This window comes from Diabrotica virgifera, chromosome 6 (genome assembly GCF_917563875.1).
Source record: "Diabrotica virgifera virgifera chromosome 6, PGI_DIABVI_V3a".
NCBI classification, from domain to species: Eukaryota; Metazoa; Arthropoda; class Insecta; order Coleoptera; family Chrysomelidae; genus Diabrotica; species Diabrotica virgifera.
Genome location: NC_065448.1, coordinates 239,185,661 through 239,212,876, shown reverse-complemented (window position 1 = coordinate 239,212,876; position 27,216 = coordinate 239,185,661). Strand labels below are relative to the sequence as shown.

Below are 27,216 nucleotides of genomic sequence, written 5' to 3'. Positions count from 1 at the left end.
ATATGGGTTTTCGGTGCTGCTGTATGGGGTGGAGGCCTGGACCTTAAAGAAAGAAATAAGCAATCGGCTTGAAACATTTCAGATGTGGACCTACCGAAGAATATTAAAAATAAGTTGGGTAGACTTTGAAAATAGCTGTGGTGATTACCAACCTCCTTCGAGGAGACGGTACCTAAAGAAAAAGAAGAAGGTTTTTGTTGGCTGTAAGAAAAAACAAGATACATATTGATTGACCTGATTTATTTATTATGTATTATAATTTGTAATTTCAAGATGTTTATTTATAACATTGTCTCCTACTGCGTTATATGAGAAATATAAAACCTTAAATACGTTAATATAACTAATTATAATATGCCAAAAATACAATAGTACGGAAATAGTAAAGATTTCGTTATAAATCAACTGAAAAATCAGTTGAAAACATTTTTTTTATCCTAAATAACTACATATAATTTTTAATAATTTTTTTTGCTTTTTTATGGGACATAACTTGAATTACATATTATATGCATATATAAAGTAAGAATACAGGTATTGAATATTTTTCAAAATATAAAATTAATTTTTAAGCTTCATTCATCAAATGTTCAGCTTTACAAGCCAAGCGAAATACCCCATTAGGTGTTATCTTCTGGAAGTAATTCGGACGATAAAGATTAGGCACAGTTCGATAAAATACCACCCTGAACGAGGCAATTGAACACAGAGGTAGCGCAGTTGACTGCGACCAGGTTGTAATTAGTAGAAGAAGAGCACAAATAATCGTTCCACCAATTGATTGCATCTTCTTGATTAATTATGCTGCTGGGAAGCTTCAATATTTTATCAGCTTCCCGTTTCTCCTTGTTTATGCCTATGTCCTCTTTGTATGACATAGAACAGCCTAAAATACACAAATTTTAATTAACATATTTTAATAGTGGCAGTTTTAATTAACATATTTTAATATAGCCACACCATGAAAATATGGGAGAGAGTAATTGATAGACGGATACGTGAAGAGACCGACATATCCGAGAATCAATTTGGCTTTATGCAGGGCAGATCAACAACAGACGCAATTTTCATTATAAGGCAGTTGATGGAAAAATACAGGAGTAAAGAAACAAGCGCTCATATGGTATTCATTGATCTTGAGAAAGCATATGATAGAGTTCCTCGAGAGATTCTGTGGCGGGCACTCAATAAGAAAGGAGTCCCTGGTGCATATGTAAAGATTGTGAGGGATATGTATGAGGGAGTAACGACTAGTGTTAGGACAGGTGTGGGAGAGACTGATAAATTTCATGTAAAAGTAGGATTGCACCAAGACTCGGTGCTTAGTCCGTATTTATTCTCATTAGTTTTGGACCAGATAACAGCGAAAATACAGGGAAACATTCCATGGTGCTTAATGTATGCTGATGATGTCGTGTTAGTAGGAAATAGTGAAAGAGACTTGGAACAAAAACTGAAACAGTGGACACGAGCTCTGGAGGAAAAAGGTTTAAAACTTAGTAGGACAAAGACAGAGTATTTGGAATGTTCATTTAAAGATGGAGTTACTACAAATAAAATGGTATCTTTGGATGGTGAACTGATTGTAAAAGGCAATAGTTTTAAGTACTTGGGATCGGTAGTATTACAGAGTAATGGAGAAATAGATGGGAGATGCATGCAGTAGAATTAGGGCTGGATGGATGAAGTGGAAGGAAGCGAGTGGTGTGTTGTGTGACAGAAAAGTTCCAATGAAGCTGAAAGGAAAATTCTATAAAACAGCCATAAGACCGGCTATGATGTACGGAACTGAATGTTGGGCAGTGAAAAAGAAACAGGAAAGAGGAACAACGTATGCATGTGGCGGAGATGAGAATGCTTAGATGGACGAGTGGCGTGACAAGAAAGGATAAAATTAGAAATGAGTATATTAGGGGAAGTCTAGGTGTGGCACCAATTGATGCCAAAATGAGAGAGCATAGGTTGAGATGGTTTGGTCATGTTCAACGTCGAGACGTTAATCATCCTATACGGAAAGTAGCTGAAGTGCAGATTACTGGAAGGAGTAGGAGAGGAAGACCAAAGAAGACGTGGGGGAGACGATTAGGCAGGACATGTTGGTAAAGGGGATTAATATTGATATGACCCAGGATAGAATTGTGTGGAGAAATGCAATTAGGGAAGCCGACCCCGCATAGGGATAAGGCAAAGAGAATGATGATGAATAGTGGCAGAAATAAGAACAGCCATAATATCACTAAAAAAAGGGAGAGCTCCAGGACCAGACGGAGTACAGTCTGAATTTCTTAAACTTCTTGATAATGAATCTTTAAGATTACTTAGTATGCAAAATCTTCAATAATATCTATGACCCAGGCAATATTCCGAAACATTGGCTAGTTTCAGAATTTATTACGTTACCAAAGAAACAGGGAGAGAAAAAGTACGGAGAATATAGGCTAGAATGAGACAATAAGAAAAACTTTTTCTTAAAATTATACATCGCAGAATAATATATATATATATATAAGCTATACGAAGAGAGAATACAAGACACACAGTTTGGAGTCATGAAAGGCGTAGGTACAAGAGCTGCACTGTTTAGTCTACAGATATTATTCAAATGATGCAGAGATATGACTTGCGATATTTACACCAGCTTTGTGGACTACCAAAATTCATTTGATATAGTTAAACACAGAAAAATGATGGATGTTCTAACAAAAGTCCAAATGGATGATAAAAACCGGCATATAATACAAAATTTATACTCTAACCAATCAGCCACAATAAGAACAAATCTTGGAGATGAACCGACAGAAGCGATCCAGATTCAGCGAGGCGTTAGACAAGAATGTATACTTTCACCTATATTATTTAACCTACAGTCCATCTAATTTACTTACCGTTGCACGTCATTATCTACGCCAGAGATCTAAGTTGACATAGTTGCCAAAGTATAAAAAAATCCTGAATCCATTTTAAATCAAATATATCACATAATTATTGTAAACGTGGATTATACAACAAAACAAATTAATATTCAATGTAAATAAATAAAAACTTAAGAAATAGAGAACAAGAATTAAGTTATAATCTTTTAAGATTTGCAGTGCAAGCGATTTTGCACTGCATTGTTAATAATTATTAAAAAACGGCTCCGAACTCTTGGGAGAAGCCGATAGGTATCTTTGTACATGTCTACAATAACAACTAAAAAAGTTGTCAGATACCTGGATTATTCTAAGTCGTGATAAAATTAGGTGAAATTTATATTTTTGTAGTAGAGGATCTTTTTATAGTAAAGTAAATAATAAAAAGAGTAAATATAATAGAACAGATACTTATAGTAAAGAATATAAACAAATATGAAGTGTCATCACCGCAACTGTCAAATAAATGTTACCAATTTATTCTAAAATGTCACCTTCGTTCGATTACAGTTACTGTGTGTTCCGAACAAATGTGCTTCATAAAAACGCTTTATAATCCATTTATACAAATTAAATGAAACATATTATTGTGCATTTCTTTAGGTTAACATTAATAGAAATCTTCAAATATTATTTCTACGCGTATATAATAAAATATGTGTAGTGGCTGTAATTCCAGTGTACTCGGCAAAATGATTCTAAAAAAGAACACACCTACCGCCAAATATTTCGTGTTGGTATCATGCGACGTCACACGCTATGACGCGGATGACGTGCAACGGGTAGTAAATTAGACGAAGTATATATTCAGAGGAAATATTTACTGAAGCCTTGGAATACTCCTAAATGGAGAACGCCAAAACAATATCCGCTGCGCTGACGACATCTATCAAAAATTAAATGTATGGTCATCAGTAAAAATAAAATTAGAGGCGTCCAACTACTTATGAAGAATACATCAGGGGACTAAGTAAAACAGTATAACTATCTTGGAACAATAGTAAACGAACAATGGGATCACTCACAAGAAGTAAAATGTAGAATAGAGAAGGCTAGGAGTGCATTCAACAACAGGGCCAAACTCTTTAAAAGTCACAACCTTAATCTGGAGATAAAAGTAAGGCTCCTATAATGTTATAGGTATCTTCTCAATATTATACTACGGTGTTGAATCCTGCACACTCACTGAAGCGTTGAAGAAACAACTTGAAGCCTTCGAGATGTGGCTATACAGGCGTATCCTGAGCAGTGGCGGCTCGTATAACTTTAGGAAGGTAGTGCCAGAATCCGGGCAGCTGCCTAAATTTTTTGTGGCGGTTTTACGATATGGTCAAAAAGGATATAAAATATAAATAAAGTATCACGATAAGCTGAATTTAATTGGGTTTTTATATTTAACTTACCAAGCATTGAAAAGCTAAAAACGTTATTCATGTGCACTTTAGATTTTTCATGGGATTTCAATTTCTCCCATATATGTACAAGATCATCGGTGCCTTTGTTTGACCAAGTCTCGTCACCTCCAAACAAAACGCATACAAAACAGAAGAGTTTATTAGTTTGTTCGCAACCACACAACCAGCTATTTTTATCATAAATAATTTTATTAAACTTACGACAGCGAAGTTTTTGTCAATTTCCACTTTGTTTTTCAATTTTTAAATCGGGTAAAGGCCGACCGAGTTCTTTAATTTGTAGTTTTTTTTTTTCTAACGAAAAACCACCAAAAGAGTTTTTTAATATACTACTTTGATTCATTGTCAATAAATAAATTAAACGTAGAAAATAATCAAAATATTATTTTTATACATACGACACCCACGATCACAACGCACTAACTAATAATTACAAATTAAAAAATATAGTAGAGTATAAACACAAATATACAATACCGTAGTAGACAATAAACACAATAGCGTCAAGCGAACGCGTAAAGAAACTAGAAATATGTAGATCTAAAACATTGTATCTTAAGATCCACTAACTTCCTTTTCGAGATTTCGAGCCTGGCACGGAGACTCCAATTTAAACGTATGTTAAAAGTGCAATACCGCTCTCTCTCTGTCACTTACACAGGATGCTCATACAATCTTTCTCTTTTCTCACGAGCCACTATGCCGTTCGGCACTGGGATTTTTATGATTTTCATCCTTTATCCGGTCAGCTGTGGGTGGCCAGAGTCGGTAGATTTGCATTGCGCTACACAGTTGCCAGATTTGATATAATTTATAAAAATAAAGAGAAATATTCACAAAAAAAATAAACATGCATTAAAATGTTTTTAAGATAAAAAATATGTTTCTGCATAGTTAGCAAGGTAGTGCCATGGCTCTATGGCACTACCTCACGGGCCGTCACTGATCCTGAGGATATCGTAAACGGACAAGATAACCAACGAGACCGTGCTACGAAGAATGAGGAAAGAAATAGAAGTGATGTACACGATTAAAAGGAGAAAGTTAGAGCATCTCGGACATATAATGAGAAACGGCACTAAATACAGATTACTGAAAATTATCCTTTAAGGCAAAGTATTCGGATAGCGAGAAATTGGGAGAAGAAGAATATCATGGTTAATTTTTTAACCCTGTAGATTTAAGTAATTATTGTATATTATAATTGAAAAAAAAAGAACAAGAAAAAAAAAAGGAAAAAAGGGAAGAAAACACAAAAAAAAGAGAAAAAAAACCAAAAAAAAAGAGAAAAAAAGGGAAAAAAAGAAGAAAAAAAACTAAGAAGATGTAAACCTCCGAGATGTTGAATCGGGTTTATGTCTTAGCGTAGTAAAAAAAAACAATTAAAAAAAAAGAATAAAAAAAAATACAAAAAAAATAAATATATACAAAAAAATATTAACATCCAAAACAGTGTATTTTTTTAAATTTTTTAAATATTAGTTTGTTATGTTCGTATATTTATAGTTAGAAATACAGAACAAATTCCTCTGAAAAACAAATTGTTTGTTTTTAAATTTGGCTAATTGGCTCAGTCAAGCTCATCAAATTCACAAAAAAAGAACCTGAGGAAATAATTATCCACAACAACAACCTAATCTATTTAAAGCATCAGTTAATAAAATAATTATAGCCAGAATGATCGCCAATATTCGAAACGAATAGGCACCAAACGAAGAAGAATTAAAAATATTAAAACCTAGAATCCATAACAAGTTTTCTAATCTGGATAATTTTATTATTTTACCATTAATCCTTACTCTAACGATCCAACTTCGTTACAGCTCGTTCGACTAACGACTTCACATATTTTCCCATCGAAAATAGTCTAGCAGTGTTAAATCGCACGATCTTGGAGGCCAATTCACGGGTACGAAGCGTGAAACTATGGGGTTGCCAAACACTTCCTCCAATAAATCAATTGTAGCACGAGCTGTGTGACATGGTGCGCCGTATTATCAACATACACTTGAATATCATCTTCACTGCAAATACTGCAGTTTTGTTTGTTGACGTAGCCATTCAACCACTTCATTTCAAGTGAGCTTCACCACTAAACAAAATTCGCTTATGAAAGTCGGATTATACCAAATCGTCAGTTCGGTTTTCGCCAAAACCACGCCACAACTGAACAAGTGCATAGGGTGGTAGAAAATATACAAACAGCCTTCCAGGAAAAGAGCTATTGCAATGCCATTTTCCTGGATGTAAGTCAAGCATTTGACAAAGTCTGGCATCCAGGATTGTTATTCAAACTGAAGAAAGAAATCTCTCAGCCAGCCGCTATATACAATACTAAAATCATATCTCGAAGAAAGGCTATTTTACACAAGATACGAAGAAAGTGTGTCTGAAATTCACAACATAAATGCTGGGGTCCCGCAAGGCAGTGTCTTGGGGCCAATTCTCTACACAATCTTTACAGATGATTTCCCAACTGGAGAAGAATCTACAATCGCAACATTCGCAGATGACACTGCAATTCTGGTAAAAAACCCAGATCCCATACAGGCAGCTGAAATATTGCAACAAAACATACATCTAGTTGAAATATGGGCTAAGAAATGGAAGATAAAGATCAACGAAGCAAAATCAGTTAACGTAGTATTCACTAAATGTGACAAGGAAACACCGAATATCCTAATGCATAACAAGAATATTCCTAAAAATGATACTGTAAAATATCTCGGATTACACCTTGACAAGGGTCTAACATGGAGAACACACATCTGGACGAAGAGGAAGCAATTAGGAATAAAATACAAAAAAACACTACTGGTTACTCGGCCGAAAATCCACCTTATCTCTACTAACAAAATACTGGTGTATAAAGCAATCATCCGGCCCATCTGGACATACGGGACTGAACTGTGGGGAACTGCAGCAAACAGCAACCTAGCAATACTGGAGTGGTTTCAATCCAAGGTTCTTCGTGCTATCACAAATGCACCGTGGTTCATTCCAAATGCAGACATTTATAGGTACTTGAAGATCGAGACAGTGAAGCAGATAATCATCAAATGCAGTGATAAATATTTCAAACGACTGGAAAAGCAATCCAACGAATTAGTAGTGAATTTATTGGACAACTCTACACAACTAAATAGACTGAAAATTAGAACTCCTCTTGACTTGCCATTTAGAACATAAGTGTCTTAAAGTGTTTTAAGGTTTTAAGTGAAAGTAAGTGATTTAGTGTAGTTATTAGTAACAAACCTACTAGGAGTTGATAGTCTTTGGACTAAAACTCCTCTCACATTTGTTCGTTTAACAAAAATGCTTACTGTTACTTTTTTTGTGATGTAACAGATTGTATTTAAAAACAAATAAAAAAAAATTAAAGTCGGAATCGACGGTAATCTCGTTTTGGGCCCATTCACCTAATCTACGCCTTGCTAGATGAACGTGTTTGCTTCAATTTATGCAAGAGTTAGATTTTGGAAGCAAGCAAACCAAGATCTGTCTGCAAAATCTTTAACAAAGTCGCTGGACATATCCAACTGCTGTGACGGTTGGGGCTAAGGTTAGGTTGGTGAGGTAGACATTTTCGACTTTGTTTTATGGAATAAAAGCTTGGACACTGAATGTGACATCAATGAAAAATCTAACATTCGCGTTGTGGATACATAGAAGAATTCTGAAAATATCGTGGACAGAACACGTCACAAACAAAAAGGTGCTAAGAAGGTTGCATAAAGAAATCGAAATTTTAAATACAATCAAAACAACAAAATTTGAAGTGCGCAATCGTCCGTAATCTGAATCGACATCTGACGTCGCGTCGTCAAGAAAGTTATATAAAAATACATATGGTTAGACCACAGATAATAATTGTTTCCTATTCTGTGGTTAGACTGTGGAGAAGTTTACATTTAAATGAGAAATATTCTCAACAAATGCTAATGTTATTAAAATACAATAAAAACATTGTTGATGACAGTTAAAGTTATTGTTAACCAAAGTAAATACCTGTTATTAGACTACCTACTTGTTAAATGTTAAAATAAAAATTTACCTCTGCCTTTAGCTGTAATTGATTTACAAGTGCTTGGCCAAAAGCTAATGTATTCGCCATCTGGAAACTGCATTGCAATATGGCCAACGGAACATGGCAGCTTCGGTTTCCAAAGATATAGTGTAACTAAAATATCAATAAATTATTGGAATTACACTACATAAGAATTTTTAGATTTAAGTATAGGTACTACAAACTTTAGAAGTAATCAACAATATCAGATACGCTGACGATACAGCCATTGCAGAAAATTTACAAGATCTCCAGACATTAGTAAATCTAGTCAGTGAAGCAAGTTTTCGGAGAGGCCTAAAAATCAATATTTCTAAGACAAAGTGGATGGCAGTTGGAAAGATTAGATTAGATCAAGGTGTGCTTTCTCTTGATGGCGAGGAGATAGAACGGGTGAACCATTTCAAATACCTTGGCAGTTGGTTAAATGTAAATTTCGACTGTGATGAAGAGATAACCCTAACAACACAAAACGTTCCAGGAATGTACTATCAAAGTTCTATTAATGTTTGAATGTCCTGGACATTCAAGGAACATTCGGTAAACATCTGATTAAATTATTGGTGGAATGTTACCACAAGACATTCTATGAACATGCTACCAATGTCCTATATTTTAAGTGAGGCCATTTACTATTCAATTTGCTTTCATTTTCAAATTTGCCGCGTGTGTTCTATGTAAGTAGGGTCGCGTGCCGCGTGGTCATCACATTTTCACGATAACCTAAAAAATTATGATTGGATGGAAAATGGAAATTAGAATTAGTGGCTTTTTTTGCTGTTATGTATGTTAGTTTTTCTCTGGCTGGATCTCTTTTGTTTAAACAATTATGTAAGTATTATAAAATCTGTTTTCAATTTTTCCTATTTCTTTTGATTTTTAATTGTAAAGAATAGAAAAATTACCATTCATTTTATTTTTTTTTAGAATCAGATGAAAGTGGTCTACAAAAAAAACAGGAAGGAAACGTATAGCCTTGTGGCTATGAAAGGCAAAAGAAAGATATGTAAAAAGTGTAGTGGCTAGTTGGAAGAAACTCCACATTGTCGATGCATAATAAGTTATTACTTTATAAACAAATATTAAGACCTGTATGGACTTATGGATGCCCACTATGGGGGTGTACTTACTAGATCAAGTAATATAAAAATTATACAAATATTGCAGAACAAAATACTGAGAAATATTGTAGATGCTCCTTGGTATATGACAAAAAGTGATCTCCATAAGGACCTAGAAATGGAACCTGGATATAATCATCAAGAAGATGGCAAGAAGTCACGAGCAACAACTTCATAAGTACGAGAATATTGAGGAAATTCAGCTCCTCGATACTACTGGGCAAACTAGAAGATTGAAGAGGACAAAGCCTTTTGAACTAGTTTGAGTGATAGGTGATAGTGAAAAGCAGAGCATAGTGCTTGTGTATCTGTGTATGTTAAAATAGTGCACGATCTTGTTAGATTACATAAGAGACGCTATGGGGTAAGCTTTTAATTTTAAGGAACAGTAGTAATTTAGGTTAAATTAAAATTGCTCATTGGTCAGTGATAATACTTCCTATCTGCCTTTTCATGAATTTTGTAGGAGACGAAAAACCATTTTTAGGGTCATCTCCTGTTTCCACATGTAAATTTTGACATGTTTTGTAGTAAATAGATACAGTGGAACCTCGATAACTCGGATTAATCGGGACCGCGGCCGATCCGGGTTATTGAAAATCCGGGTTAGCCGGAGAATATGGTAAAAATTAATAAAATACGGTATACTTACAGATAAACTCCGTTAGAATTGAAATAACATGAAATATATACATATAAATATGCACAGTACCTACACATCTAAATTACTAAAAACACGCAAACACAAACCTAAGCAAACGGAAGCGAACAATACAATATGTACTGTATTCATACAGTCACAATCGGAACGATGTTTTGTTATTATGTATTATGAACAGTGAAAACTAAGACCATTGATTAAAAACGAATTTTTTTAATAGTCTTTCTTAAACAATGCTAACACAGTTTGAAATAAAAAATAAAGGATTACTACAGACAGATGCTTGTTGTTTCTGCCGGCTTGTGCCATGAGTCATTTTTACTATTGTATAGTTCAAATTACACAAATACACATTATCTCTCAAATATTATATTACATACATACATTTTTATTGTTGAAATGTTTATCTGATAATTAACTATTTTGATGGGAAATAAAACCCTATTAAATTGAAAAAATAATTTTATTAACATTTCGACGCCCAGAATGGGTGTCATTGTCAAAATACAAAATACCTAGGTACTGAAAATCAAAATGTTTATCTGATGAAAATCGGTCCGGGTTAGCCGGACTTCCGGGTTATCGGGGGCCGACTTATCGGGGTTCCACTGTAGTTGAATTTAATACAAAACATTTCAGAAAATATCATATGAAAACAGGAGGTGACTGTAAAAAAAGCTTTTAGTCTCTCTTACAAAACTCATGAAAAAACAAATCGGAGGTATTATGTCACATTATAGATTATATCCAGGGAATGTCTAAAAAATATACTGTGAATGTAATTAGGATTACGATGCCCGGGACTCAATTCGACCATCTAAATATTTTGACCCTTCTTAATTCAGGTATACGGGACTCAATTTACCTATGCCCGCTGGCAGTAGGGTAAGATGGGGGATTCCCCGAGTCCTCTACTGTTCAACCTGATCATGGATTAGGTTGAACTAATAAAAAAAGCATGAACTAAACACGGATACCAAATGGGAGAAAAATACCTAAAAATAATATGCTAGCTATGGGATCAATGTAATACTAACCTATCAAAGTGATGATTTACAACGTACATACGCAGGATCAATTTAATATAACCGCCAAAAAATTTTACATGTTGATTTCCCCAAAAAAGACAAAATGCATGATTATAACACCAAATATACTAAGACGTAAATTCGAGCTGGAGAGGCAGATAATATAACAAGTGATGGAGCTTAAATATCCAGGTCTAGCTAGGTACTTATCACACTATCTAGCTACGAAAAGCTCAAAACAGAAGTAAATGGAGCCCACAGAGCCGCAGGTTGCCTGAATGAAAAACAATATGGAGAAATAAAAATATCAAAAAGAAATTAAAGGCGGAATTTACACAACAGTCATCAGATCAATAATGACATACGCGGCAGAAACAGGACCTGACACAGAGAGGACAAAAATAATGCTATGACAGCAGACATGAACACCCTACGAAAAATCAATGGTAAGACGCTATGGGACAGAGCTAGAATTACAGATATGCGACGGAGATGCAAGGTGGATAACATTAATAACTGGGTAAGAAACAGAAGAGTAGAATGGAGTGACCACATAAGCCGAAAGACAACAAATGGAATAGTAAGGACGGCGAAACGGTTCCCCAATAGCAAGACGATCAGAAGGATATTGGAAGAACACGAAAACGATGGAACGACAACTTACTGGGGGTACATTGAAGAAAACAGCAGAGTCATGTCTATACAAAAAGAAGAAAAAGAAAATATTCCGAATAAATTAAAAACTATTACAGAAGACATTACAGGATGATAATACTGTTTTCTAAACAGTAGATCGTACATGAGGTAGGTACCTATATATGGAAATTCGAAAAATAAATACTGGGTGGGGCATTAGTGTGACAAAGTCCAATTACTGTTTGTCGTAAGAGATACGAAAAAAAGTTATTTAGGTAAAAGTTGGGGCACAGATAGGATCATAATTTAAAAATATTTTCAAATATACAGGGGCGTGCGTATTGACAGGGTGACACAAACTTATGTTTTTTAAATGGAACACCCTGTATATTTTTATATTTTTGGATTCTCCTCAATGTTTCCTTTCTTAAAATACAGGGTTTTGTAATATTATACGAGGTGGTTTAAAAGATAATTACGTTTTTTTGTTAATTTCGTAGCAATATTTACACCCTGTAGAATTGTAGTGATTCGACATCAAATTTTTATTTTATGTTCAAATGATTTTTAATATAGTCTTCTATTGTTAAACAGTAACAGTATAGCGAAATGTTTAATTTTAGTATACAGGGTGGGTCGAAACTCGGAATGAGTATTTTCTGAGTTTTCTTAAATGGAACACCCTGTATTTCAGTATTGTAATGAAATTATATTTTATGGTATTTTTTTATTTCTTAAGCATTCCTTATATCTAAGTGGTTTAATTTGTAAGTTATTCGTGATTTTTAAGCTAAACATTAATTGCAAAAAAATTACGTGAAATTTTATTAGGTGGCCGTGAAAATATCCAATCAAAAATAATTTTTCGAAAAAAATACATAATATTCTAGCCTGATCCTTAATTTATTAATATTGGATGAGATATCCAAATACATTCGTAGTTAAGGTTGTTGGTGCCTAAAATATTAATCAAACATACAAAATTCTCCCTAGTTGGCTATGACTCAAAATTTGATTAAACATTTGACATTATACTATTTATATAGTTTCAGTTGATTTGTTACCATTACTAATATTAATTTTTCTAATGAGGAACTGATTAAAACGGCTTTGTGTTAATAGGAGAGTATAACAAAAATGAGCTACTTGCAATAAAAATTTATCATCAGCAATTCCCTGATAGACGACAACCAAGAAGAGAAACTTTCAAAGTATACTAAAACGGTCTCAACAGACTAGATATTTAGATTGTAAGAACGGTTTTACTAATATGCAGATCCTCAGTGACAATAAGGATTATATTTATTTCCTGTTTTCTTCATTTACAATAGTTTTTGTTTTATCAGATTTATCATAATCTAAGTGTCCAGTCCGTTGAAACCGTTCTAGTATATTTTCAAATATACTAGAACGGTTGAAGAAGAAGATTCTCTTCTTGGTTGTCGTCTATCAGGGAATTTCTGATGAAACAATTCTTATTGCTAGTAGCACATATTTGTTATACTCCACTAGTACAAAAATCTTATTAATCAGTTCCTCATTAGAAAAATTCATATTAGTAATGGTAACAAAGCAAGTGGAACTATAAAAATAGTATAATGTCAAATTTTTAAGCAAATTTAGTGTCATAGCCGACTAGGTAGGATATTGTATGTTTTTATTAAATATTTTGCGCACCAACAATCTTAACTACGAATTTATTTGGATATTTTATCCAATATTAATAAATTAAGGATCAGGCTAGATTATGATTAATTTTTTTTCGAGAAATTATCTTTGATTGAATATTTTCACGGCCACCTAATAAAATTCCACATAATTTTTTTGCAATTAATGTTTGGCTTAAAGAATCACGAATAAATTAAAGCACTTAGATATAGGGAATGCTTAAGAAATAAAAAAGTACCATAAATGATCATTTTATTACAATAATAAAATACAGGGTGTTCCATTTAAAAAAATTCGGAAAATACTCATTCCGAGTTTCGACCAAGCATGTATACTAAAATTAAACATTTCGCTATACTGTTAATGGTTAACAATAGTAGACTATATTAAAAATCGTTTAAACATAAAATAAAAATTTGATGTCAAATCACTACAATTCTACGGGGTGTAAATATTGCTACGAAATTAACAAAAAACCGTAATTATCTTTTAAACAACCTTATATAATATTACAAAACCCTATATTTTAAGAAAGGAAACATTGAGGAGATCCAAAAATGAAAAAATATACAGGGTGTTTTATTTAAAAAACATAAGTTTGTATCACCCTCTTAATACCCACGCCCCTGTATATTTGAAATATTTTTAAATTATGATCCTATCTGTGCCCCAACTTTTATCTAAATAACTTTTTTTCGTATCTTTTACGATAAACGAGTAATTGGACTTTGTCACACTAATGCCCCACCCTGTATTAATAGATAAGTTTATCTCACATATATCACCCAATATGCAATGACCCGGTCACCAATGAAGAAGTAGGTACTACGGAGGATGAACACAACCGCAGATTTAGTCAACATCGTGAAGGGCCGTAAGCTGCTGTACTTGGGACATATAATGAGAAATTAAGGCAGATAGGAGCTACTCGGCTACTCCAATGCATTTTGCAAGGTAAAATTGAAGAAAAAAGGCCCCAGGACGAAGAAGAATATCCTGGCTTGCTAATCTGAGAGCATGGTATAGAAAGACCTCAACACAACTATGCCGTATAGCAACCAACAAAATCATCATAGCCAGAATGATCGCCCTACATTCCCGGCGCTAGGGGAAAAGGTGCCCGCCTGCAAAACTAGCATAGGCGCCCTTCGATTTTTTTAAATTAGTAATTTGTATAACACCAACAGGAAGAAAGCTCATTTTGGCGCCCCCTAAACAGGGGCGCCCGCCTGCAGTGCATCCCCTGCAGGCCCGTTATCGCCGGCCGTACGCCAACGTTCGAAACTGACAGGCACCCTAAGAAGAATCACCCGGTACATTACTTAGAATAGTTGGGTTAGGGTGTTCATTTAATAAAATAAATTATGTTTTAACATTAAATTAAGTTTCAAAAATACCAAGTTTCTTGTAAAAGGTATATATTAAAATACCCTAAATAAGGGTCACAATACAAAACGTTTTCGGATTAAGGAATCCATCATCAGTGTTTAAAAGCCCTAAAATTAAGTATAACCTAATTAAATGAGATAAAAGTTAAAATTGACAGAGGTTTTCAAGAACAAGAGGTCATACTTACAAAATTTGCATGCCTGAGCCACCAAAATGTATCGGGTAAAAACCCTTTAAATGTAAATAATAAGGATGTTTTACATATTTATATAAAATTCATTGGATGGTATAGATAAACCTGGATGTTACCCAGGGCAACACAGGACTCTCCCCACGTGGTTGGAACTTTTTTTGGAGAAAACCTCACATATTGGATTTCAATGGCCAACTGACAAGTGAATTCAAGAGAATTAAGTTTAACTTAAATTAAGTTTAACCTTTAACTACACGCGCTGGCGTATTTTGTACGCCAGATATAAGGATTCTACTGCAAATATATTTAAAAATTTAATTTTTGACCTTGTTTATCTCTCTAACCTATCACTGGAATGTGCTTTACAATTTGGTTTTAGTTTCGTTATAATCGGCGCTCTGGGAAGATCGTAATTTACAGTTTATTATTTGTTTGTTTCGGTGGTGGACAATATACGTCACGATTATATTAGTATAAGTCGTAGTATAAGTACATATTTCAATTGTTTTTTTAGTCATTATGGCACAAAATATATTTTTCCTTATAAACAATACTTTTTCTCCTGTAAAAAATCACATTTAAAAAAAATTTTTATTAGTAATTTTATTTATCATGGAATCGAGTTAGTCCATGATTCCAGCTTTAAATCCCAACTGGCTTACTGAGAAGGAACTCCAAGTATTCACTGATGCCGAATAAGGTTTATACCAAACAACTAAATGTATTTTTTCAAAAAAAAAAATAAACAAGTCCGCTGTTTTTCTTGTGGCGTATAAAGTACGCCACGCGTGTAGTTATGTTATAACTCGATGCGCGGGTAGTTAAAGGTTAAATAGCTTAATAATAACATAAAAATAACTTACTTTCACTCATTTTGAAGTAATTTGCAGCACCAGTTGTGTTTGAAGTTTTATAATTACAATTTAAAACTTGAATTCCAATACGGGTAGGTATTTACGTCCGATTGAAGAAATTAATATTTATATTCGATTATATCCTTATACTGGCATATATATATATATATATATATATATATATATATATATATATATATATATATATATATATATATATATATATATATATATATATATATATATATATATATATATATATATATATATATATATATATATATATATATATATATATATATATATGGAACAATAATTATTTATCAGGCCACTTGAAAAAGTACAAAAAAACCATATTTGGCGTGAAACACATCTTAACTTTTTACTTTTACTTTTTCATCTTGCTTGCTTGTATCGACTGGACTGAATGAATAAGTTAAGTTTGGATTTGGAGAGGAGTGGGTAAATACAGCATTTTATATAGCTTATCGCGAATCGCGAGATATCTATAAATAGGACAGGCGTTTTTTCCAAGTTGTGCAATTTCACACATATGTATAAACAAGAGTTGTTTCCGAAATTTAAAAATAAAATTAGTACAGTGATTCTGAACACTTATTAGCATCGTATTTTTATATGAAAGTGACATATAGAAATAAATATTTTCAGTCAATGCATGTTTCCTCAAATAGTTTTACCTAAATAGTTATGGGATCGTTATTCCTGAGAGTTATCTTAACTTTAACTCAAACGTTAAAGATAACTTCGGTCATCCATCACACGGCTGATATTTTTTATAATTTAAAGAGTGTCCAAAATAAATTAAGTAGATTGAAATTTAAGCTAAAAATAAATTTAACTAGATGACTGCCAAATTCCGGAGACACGGAAATATGGTATTTGAAAGAAATATTCTCAGAATATTTCGCTCTCAAAGAGATGAATTGACGGTAGAGTGGAGAAGGCGCTGTAATACTGAATTCTTGACTCTGCATGGTACTTAAAATATCGTCAGACATTAAAAGCTAACCGGATAAGATGGGCAGGTCATGTGGTTAGATCAGAGCAAGACCGTGTGTTAAAGACAGTATTTTTTAAAAGACGTAGTAAGCCGTCTCAGAAAAAGATGGAAGGCAGTTCCGGCGCTAGGGTATAAGGTACCCGCCTGCAAAACTAGTACTCGCGCCCCAAACCCCCCCACATACAAACAGATACTCGTACAACCCCAGCCTCAGTCAGGGACATTATGTGTGTCTAATGGAACAGTGAAGTGTGACTCACATGTCTGAAGATCAAACCGGTCACACTGCGTAACCTTGAGTGGTACCTATCTGACCGCCCATAACCTGGAGTGGTATCTATCTGACCCCCAAGCTATACCACCACCCCTCCCCATCGCAGTACATAACGAATTTGTACTGAACGTTACCTTGGATGTCCTGGGTAATGTGACATCCTATGAATTACTTTATGTGGTTATACCACATTTTAGGGATAGCTAGAAGAGCTTTTCTCTCCATTAATGGCTTGATTTTGGACTAAAAATGTGTGTTCTGAGCAACGAGACACCGATAAAGTCGGTGTCCCACTATCCGCAAATATCCACGGAAAATAAAGTTCGGTTACTTTTATTGGGCCCATCATCTGACAAAACAACTTCACTTAAACTTTTTTAAGAAATTGGCTAAGAGAACTAAGATTGTTTTTTTTTGTCATTTCTTCTTTTTCGGCTTTTCTTTTTCGATTTGTACCCCAGATATTTTTTTGGATCCACTGTTATTTTTAACTAAATAAAAATAATAACTTTAAAACCTCAAAATTATGCTTGCAGTAATGTGAACCCGTATTTAATAATAGTACTGACTGAGTACTTAACAAATAGAATTTTATATTAATTGAATACAACACTAGATTCTTTAACTGCAGAGTACAACTGACAAACTATTTTGTATTATAATCACATGAAATAATACCAAATCTAAAGAGCTCTTAACTAAATTTTTTGTAAAATGTTTATTTTAAATACAGTAAAACCTGTCAATAACGGTCACTAAAAATGACAGAACTATTGGCTGATATAAAAAGGTGGCCGCTAATACCAGGTTTTGTAGTCCACAAATTTTGGTTTGGGGAACTTTGAAACTGGCCGGCTAGTTCAGGTGGCCGGTTTTGACAGGTGGCCGTTAACACAGGTTTTACTGTATTATGTTTTTATATGCCATATGGGATTAATACTTAACTTGGTAAATACCTATTAATAGCATACATAATACTTAAACCTAAATTAGACAGGCGGCAAGAAAACAGTATCACAATCTTGTTTATTTTACTAGAAATCATTCATTTCCTCTCATAACTGCTGATACAAAACTAACAACTTATAAACAAAGCATTCTCATTAAGAGCAAAGTTGTTTGGTTGAAATATGATATCTTTGACCAATAAATTATATTACTACCTAATAGCAAGAATTCTATGCGGCATTGCATATTTTTGTATATTTTACATGTGTGATATGCAAAAATAAACAAACACAGATTAGGGTATTATGACGAATTTAGACCATATCTAAAAAATTAATTTTTCTATTTAAGTATTTTGCATAACACAAGCAGAAAAAAGCTCATTCTGGCGCCCCCCAAACAGTGGGCGCCTGCCTGCCTGCAGTGCATCCCTTGCAGGTCCGTTATCGCCGGCCTTGGGAAGGATGATGTTGAATACGATTTATCTTTTATCTAGGAATGGGGTACAACAATGTAGAATGGTAGCGCAAGATCGTAGAAGATAGATTGCTATACAGAGCCGGATTTAAGGCAGTGGAGGCCCAGTAAGCCCTGGGCAGAATTGGTGTGGGTCCCTTATAGAAATTAAAAAAAAATGCTGATATACAAAAAAAATTTTTTTTAATTTTTTAATTCAAAATTTCTTCATTACATCGGACATGTCTAGTTTCTTTAACACATCGTGTTCAATGCTCATTATAGAGAGATGATTCAAAATCTCTTGGCCCATCATAGACCAAAGTCGAATTTTTATTAATTTAAGTTTTGAGAATAATCTCTCTCCACTGCAGTTAGTTAGCAGAACTAAATATAAACAAAGTGTCACCTCAGCATTAGAAAACGCATCATTCACATTTTTTTCTTTTATCAATCGGTACATTTGAAGTTGTTTACTAAGATATATTTGATGAGCCGGTTTCCTCTTTAAATGAATTGAATTTTTTTACAAATTGTACCCGTTCGACACCTAGGTTTTCATCTAAATCATTGCTATAAATTTCGGTAAGCTTCAATGAGTCAGCTTCAATTTTATTGGGAATAAAATTTTTCAAATGATGTAAAAATCCAAAATTGGAATGAATGAATTAATATACAGAAATCCTCTAACGTAAAATGAAATGAAGTGATCTATAATAGCTATACAATTTTGAGTCCTAAATTTCTTTGATGTTGTGATAATCCAGTGGAGTCAGTCGAGTATTCCTTAAAAGAATATAAATTATTTAAGTGACCTAAGTGACGCCATTTCTGAATTAAGGTCAACATTTGGTTCTTGGAGAATAGGCCTTGTGCTGTTTGTCCTCTCTAAGATTTCATTCCAAAATATTCCAAATATTTCTGTTTCCAGTAAACACATCCTATTATACACACCATTTGCATCGCTATGAGTTTTAAATTGTTGCTTATCGTCTTCTGAAATGTTGGATAATGTTCCTATAATCTGATTATAACCTTTAACTAGTGCTTTTGCGGCATCACTTTTACTTACAGACGCAGCTTTTAAACATTCAATTAACAAGTTATATCTACATGTTGAGGAAATAAAAAATACATGTACCTATTTACTTAGTTCATATAGTTCTTCTAAGAAATCAAAAAATGCTAAGGCAGCAGGACAACACTCAGCTGCAGCGTTTGCAACTAAATTTAGAGAGGGTGGTACGCGGAATCCATAACGCCAATATATCATGTTCTCTAATTTTAGGAACAAACACCATCGTATTTTCCACTCATAACTGACACGTAGTCGTAAGACTGTCCCCTGCAGTTTTTCAAATCGATATCATGTCTTGCAAGAATGTTATTAGATAATTAAATATATCTAGTGCTTTATGACCGTGATTTGGCAAAAATATGAGAAATCTTTCAACAGGAGTGAAACCTTTCATGTAACGAAATATTACATTACAATTGAGTGACAAAAATTATTCTATGTGAATAATGTGCTGATTTTTTTACGTCTGGGGCTTTGTGGGATCCCCCAAAATGTGGAAGCCCAGGGCAGCTGCCCAGCCTGCCCCCCTTAAATCCGGCCCTGTTGCTATAGTGATTGCGGCGAAGACTCACCCCGAATCGTAAAGCCAGTCAAAAAGAAGAAGAATAACCCTGAAAGGTCATATTTATTTGACTAAATGAATTTAAAATGAATAAATGGAAAAATAAGAATATTGTTATTTAAAAAATCTGGGATAAATGTCGTATTTACTGTACTATCAACAAATTGGTTGATAATGATAAAAAACCTGAACCGCCAAAATCCCATTCAATAAAATTTAAGACTTCCTTTCTCTTTACCAAAGGCGGAGACGGCTGTTAATTCCAATGAAAAAAAGGGAAACCAGAAATTAGGCAAAATAGATTTTGATGCAACATGGTACTGAATAGAACAAACAAGACAAACCATAGGTACCTACTCTGGAATTTGAAGAAATGATATATTATGTAATTAGAAATGAAAATCAGAATAGCAAAAATACAATTTATGTCGACACCTTTCATTTTTTCAGTGATTCCAAATCAGTTTGTAATATCGTATCAAGAACTAAATTGCATAAATCCTCAACGCGCAGGGGCGTTGCAGAGCACATAGAGAACATTAAACAGATAGCGGACGAGCAGCATGCCCTATACAAAGCTCGAACACCACAAATGCAACTAAAATCCAGGAAAAGCTTCCTTGAGACAGTGCAGGATAAACCGCCTGAGTATTTTCCTCTTCCACAGGTTCAATGGACCGACAGTCTCTAGACTTTATACGTGGAAAATCATGAACAGAATAAGAACGGGAATCACTCTAGTAAAATCAAACATGGTAAAATGGGGGAAAATAAACCAAAATGATGTGAAATGTGACTGTGAAAAACACTAAATATGCAACATCTTCTTACAAGCAGAAACTATCCTCATCGGTGTACACTCGAACATTTGTGGTCGCCAACAAAGATGGAACCGACGTATCCCGATACTGGGCTGAAATTTTATGAATGACATGTCAGGACACGATAAAGTAAGTCTTTTTCTTCTTCTTCCTTCTTGCATTACGCTTTAAAGCCTGTTTCTTCATTAATATTAGCCTCCTAAATTGTTTAACTTACCGCACCATCTTTTTCTTGGTCTGGCAATACTTCTTCTTCCATTTGTTGACTTATCTCGTGCTATTCGTACTATCCTATCCTCTGCCATTCTACTATAATGTGTTCGTTCCTCTCCTGTTTCTGTTTTGTCACCCATCCATTTATGTCTTCTACATTGCATGATCTTCTAAAGTTTTCGCTTCTCTCCCTATCCAACAGACCTTTCCCTGATATACGTCGGAGTATTTTCATCTAGTAGTCGTCTCGTTTTAGATGTGTCAAGTCTTGTCTCCGCCGTGTATGTCAATATAGGTGTAATTGCTGCTTCATAGATTCTTGCTTTTGTGTCCTGTTCTTCCAGATTGTGTCATTAAGAGATACCGCCACTTTACTTGCTTTTCAGCTTTGTTGTCGTACTTCCTCTTCAACATCTCCGTAACTGGTTATATCTATTCCCAGATATCTAAATTTTGCTTCCTGCTTTATTATTTTCTCATCAATTTCGATTTTACATCGTAGTGGGTATTTAGATGTTGTCATACATTTGGTTTTTTCTGCTGATATTATCATATTGTATTTGTTGGCTGTTGTATTGACGATGTGTGTTAATCTTTGGAGATCGTCTTCTGTCTCGGCGATTAACGCGGCGTCGTCTGCATAACATAATATTTGGATTTCTTTGTTCCCCATCCTATAAGCATGACCTTTACGTACTGCTTCTATTATTTCGTCCATTATTATATTAAACAGTAGTGGGCTTAACGAGTCACCTTGTGTGACTCCGCTTTGTACTGGTATAAACTACGTTAGTTTTCCATTTATCTTTGCCTGTATTCGATTATGAAAGTAGATGTTTTCGATGGCTTGTATAATATTGATTGATATGTTTAAGACTTCTTCGACCTGGATGCGATCGAAAGACTTTGTCAGGTGTATAAAACATAGATATGCTGGTTTATTGTATGGCCTTTTCTGTGATTTGTCTCAGTACAAATACGGCGTCTATGCAGGATCTTCCGGATCTGAATCCTTGTTGTTCATCTGATAAAGTTGTTAGTTTATTGATTTTGTTGGTTAGGACTTTTGTGGTTAGCTTAAGTGCGGTGTTCAGTAGATTTATGCCTCTATAATTGTTGGGGTTTTCTATGTCTCCTTTCTTGAACATTGGTATCATTATGATGTTTATCCATGCGTATGCGTCTGGTATCTTGCAGTGCAATATTAGTTTTTATATAAGTTTTGTCATTTCTAGGGTTATACTTTTTCCTTCGCATTTTAGAAGCTCTTTGGTTATTCGGTCTGGTCCTAGTGAGTTTCTATTTTTGAGTGAATTTATGGCTATCTCTACTTCCTGAAAACTGATTTTTATTTCGTGTCTTAATTCAGGTAGGTTATTGTTTTGATTATTTTTCTTTCCTTTAAACAGTTCCGTCAAATATCTTTAACATTCGTTTGCAGGTATGTTATTGTATTCCTACAATTCTGCCATTTCTTTCCGTTGGTTTCTTATGATAAAGTAAGTAAAGTAAGTAAACTGGTTTAAGTTTTGGTCACCACATCCATCACTAAAAAAAAGTTAACACAAGTTGTTGTATCTATGTAGTAGTGATTTAAGATAAATATAAATTGCACTGGCTATTTCATAACTTGCTCTGGATTTTGGATGCTTGAGTCTCATTCCAAATGGAACAATCTCATTGCTTACTGACAACATTTTTTTTTATTAAAGAAAATTACCGCATCCACCAACAGGTTATTAGCGGCATTACTTGATAAACAAAGGTTAACAATTATTTTAACAAGTAAAAAAAAATAACTAGATTTGATACAAAATATTGATAGATATTAGATAGTTGAGTAAGTCTTTTACTGGACAGTTTTCTCCTAACAAAGCTAGTAGAGTGTTTGGTAGATTGTTCATTGAACGTTCACGTTGATATTTTGGACACTCGATTAACAGATGGGTGACGGTAAGAGGCGTAGCACATAGGTCACACATGGTACGTTCACTGGCCGAGAGTAAATATGAATGTGTAATCTTGGTGTGCCCTATACGTAGGCGCGTTAGAACCGTTTGAATAAACCTCGAACTAATACTTGTTTTCCACTGTCGTGTATCTGGTTTTACCGATTTTAGTTTAGATTGCGATAGAAAACATTCGCGTTGCCACTGACCGATCACTTTTTGTTTAAAAAACGTTTTGAGATCTTTAGATACACACTCGCGCACTAATTCGGACATCGCACTTGTTGCTGCATTACGAGAACTTCTGTCTGCCTCTTCATTGCCCATAATCCCTATATGTGATGGGATCCATATAAATTTCGGAGTTGTGTTGTTCTCTTGGGCAATTTGTAGCTCAATTTTTATTAGTTTCTCTAAAGGACTTTCAGGATACAGATGCTGGATTGCGAGAAGAGAGCTGAGCAAGTCGGTGAGAAACAGAGGCTTTGAAATATTTGAAAGGTTTGCATGTTTTAGGGCGCGATACAAAGCAAATAGTTCAGCGGTGAAAACGCTTGAACTAGGCGGTAGTTTAAATTGAAAAGTAGACGTTGGAGTTACAAATGCACAACCAATACCTTCACTGGACTTAGAGGCATCGGTGAAGATGTTTGTGCAGTTTAGGTAGTCTCGTTCAAGAATCTCGTTCAGTTTGTTTTTCATAAGTAAGGTGTTAGTGTATTTTTTGGAGAACTCTAGTAAAGAGGTGTTGCAATTTGGGCAACATTGTAAATTGTGAAGTTCTAGTTAGCGAGTCTACATAAAAGAGTTGCATTATTTGTTGGATCAGAGGGTACTATAAAATACATGTCCCAATCATTGTCAGAAATCAAAGGTCGAATAGAGAAAGCAAGAACAAACTTCAATAAAATGAGAAAGGTACTTTGTGCAAGATAACTGAAATTAGACTTGAGAGTTAGGCTGCCAAGGTGTTATATTTTCTCGACTCTGCGTTAAGGGATAGAAGCCTGGACACTTAACGCGTCGACTACTAAGAAATTGGAAGCATTTGAACTGTGGGTGTATAGAAGAATCCTGAAGATATCATGGACCGAGCATGTAACAAACAACGAAGTCATGAGAAGAGTCAACAAAAGACTGGAAATATTGGAAACCATCAAGACACAAAAGCTGAAGTACCTGGGGCATGTTATGCGTAATGAGATATACAAAATACTTCAATTGATTATACAGGGGAAAATCCAGGGCAAGAGAAGTGTAGGAAGAAGAAGAATCTCATGGTTGCGTCCCAGCAAACAGACTTGAGCCCAATTACGTGATAATTACGTTAAATTTACGGCAAATTTCAACGAATACGTAACTCGGTGATTTATGACGGGAAAAAAACGTATTTCAGTGCCAAATCATTCACCTATATATTAGTGCTTTCTTTATACATGTTTGACATTAGAATAATATAAAATCATAATGACGAATATAGTACATGTTTTTTATAATATTTGTGAATTTTGGTTAGATCGCAAAGGTACGTTTATTTCACGTAATAATCACGAAACAGAAATAACTTCCTTTGGTTAAATTTTGAGAAATAATTTGGAAACAAAATTTAACAACGGTGTTGGTTAAATACGTATCGCTTGAATTTTACTCATTGTATTTTATGGACGTCGAAAAATTAGATGTATTTCACGTAAAAGTAATGTAAATAATACCAATATTTAAACAAAAAGTTTATGATTTCGCTTTTAAGATCATTTAGCATAACTATTTCAATCCAACCTTGATTTGAAGCTATTTTTTTCTTTAAAAATATCACAGGAGCTAAAATGATGTTGTGAGTCTTATTTTCAAATCGCGCGCGGTGATGAAGTACTACCAAGCCTTTCTCCTCCTTTAAATACCATCACGTGACTAACATAGTTGGTTCGAAAACTAAATTAATCGATTTATCGATTAATAATAAATACGTTTCGATAGGATTATTTTTTTATATTATTCTGGTATTGAAATAGATTTTTAGTAAGACCAATTAGTCAATAGTAGAAGAAATTTAAAAACAAAAAAAATTCGTAATACTAATTTAAAGTAAGTAGAATAGTTTAACTGTAAGTATCTCTAATATCAGCTTCTCTGGCTTCTCACATTGTGCTCACATTTCTCACAACAAAAAGTGAAACATGAAGAGCTTTATTTATAATAATGTCTTTCGTATTAACGTTTGCCTCACTGCTCAAGGGTTGAAGTGCTATGATGCAATTAGAAAAAACAAGAAAGTGTCGAAGTGTCCTCCTCGAAATAAAAAGTGACCTGTGTTGTGTTTTGTGTTGGCAAATTTTTTAATGTGTCTTTAGGTCGGTATCATTTTTGGTTCATTATCTTGTATAATAATTATACAGGACAAATGTTTTAAAGTCTCTAAATTCTACTAAATAAATACATTGTTAATACTTTATATGCTTGTTTTATTTATATCATATTATGAGGATAATAATTAGGTACGTGATTCATAAGTTAATTAAGGTCGAATTATTTACGTGAACAGAGGACGTATCTTTCACGTGAATACTAATATATACATTCCCTAAAAGATACGTTAATCAACACGTATTTGCAACGTGAATTTCCCGAATATTGAAGACGAGTTATTCACGTAATTTAAAGACGTATTTTCAATGTGACATTCCAACCAAATTTTCACGTGAAATTCACGTAAGCAATTCACGTCAAATTCACGTATATTGGTGACAAATGTACCCAAAATTCACGTAATTAACACGTCGGTCTGTTTGCTGGGGTAAATTGAGGGAATGGTACGGATACACATCAACCGAATTATTCACAGCAGCAGCATCTAAGATCAGAATAGCCATGATGATTACCAACCTCCGTCGCGGAGATGGGACGTAAAGAAGAAGAATCATTGTCGCCGTTTATTAAGTTCTTTTCTTTTAGATCCGCTACTGACTTTTAATTCCACCCACGGTATGCATGTAGAACGATCGTTCGGAAATACTTTAAGAATTCCCATCAGGTGATCATTTAACGTAACCTTGAGTGAGAATATTGACCAATGACTGGTCGATATTATAGTGACTTAGTGACTGTTATAATTGTATTAAAATTATCCAGAATTTTACAAAGATAGTGAAATGAAGTAGGTAATGATTTTGGAATGAAATTTTACTTATTGGAAATGCCCATAACTTTTAATTAGGTACATAATTGACTCAAGTTTAAAGTGCTACCTTCTACACAATGGGAACAATTATGGAAATACATATACCAATATTGTACATTCTAGAAAATTAAAGGAAGAATATAGAACAATATCGCTTGTCCTAAGTCATAAAAAAAAGAATGTGTGTACTTTGTACGCACGTAAGAAGTTATACTTCTATTATATGATTTCAACGAAATCAATATACTTTAAACAGTTTCTCTACTACTTTCCAAAAATTTTTATTAAAACAATACCAAAAATTAAAAAAATAAAAGAATAAAACACACACAAACACATTGAAAAATGCCACAAATGATTTCTGAACAATAATTGTTGCCAAAAATTTTAATTAAATACGTATTTTCTGAAAAACATTATATAATAATATACTTACAATCATAAAATCTATAAAAAAATAAAAAAATGATATAACTTAAATTGGGCTTGAACCTACTTCCCGTGTATCCCGCCGTACGAGAGTCGAAGCTATTTCAAACTGCACCACCTTCGCGTATACGTCATGTGGGAATATACACAAACTGAACAACTTTTTGACATTTTGTTTATATGAATTTTTATTAGTTTGATTTTTGTCGAATTAAAATACAACAATATATAGAGTAAGAAAACGATACATTAGATGAAAATTTGTAGAAAGTTTGTTCGTAATCAGATTATGTAAATTAAAGCATTGCCTACTAGGGGTATAGCATAGCAAGTACTAGGTAAGT

General features: G+C 33.8%; 1 protein-coding gene across 1 annotated transcript; it reads right to left on the bottom strand.

Moving 5' to 3' along the window:
• Positions 1-223: 223 nt before the first annotated feature.
• Positions 224-16,397, bottom strand: LOC126886802 (uncharacterized). Its single transcript, XM_050653868.1, has 4 exons — positions 16,250-16,397; positions 15,953-16,107; positions 8,382-8,507; positions 224-886 (listed from the first exon to the last, which is right to left on the bottom strand). Exons 2-4 carry the CDS (start codon positions 15,960-15,962, stop codon positions 660-662), a joined length of 363 nt encoding a protein of 120 aa, XP_050509825.1. The 5' UTR covers positions 15,963-16,107; positions 16,250-16,397; the 3' UTR covers positions 224-659.
• Positions 16,398-27,216: the final 10,819 nt, after the last annotated feature.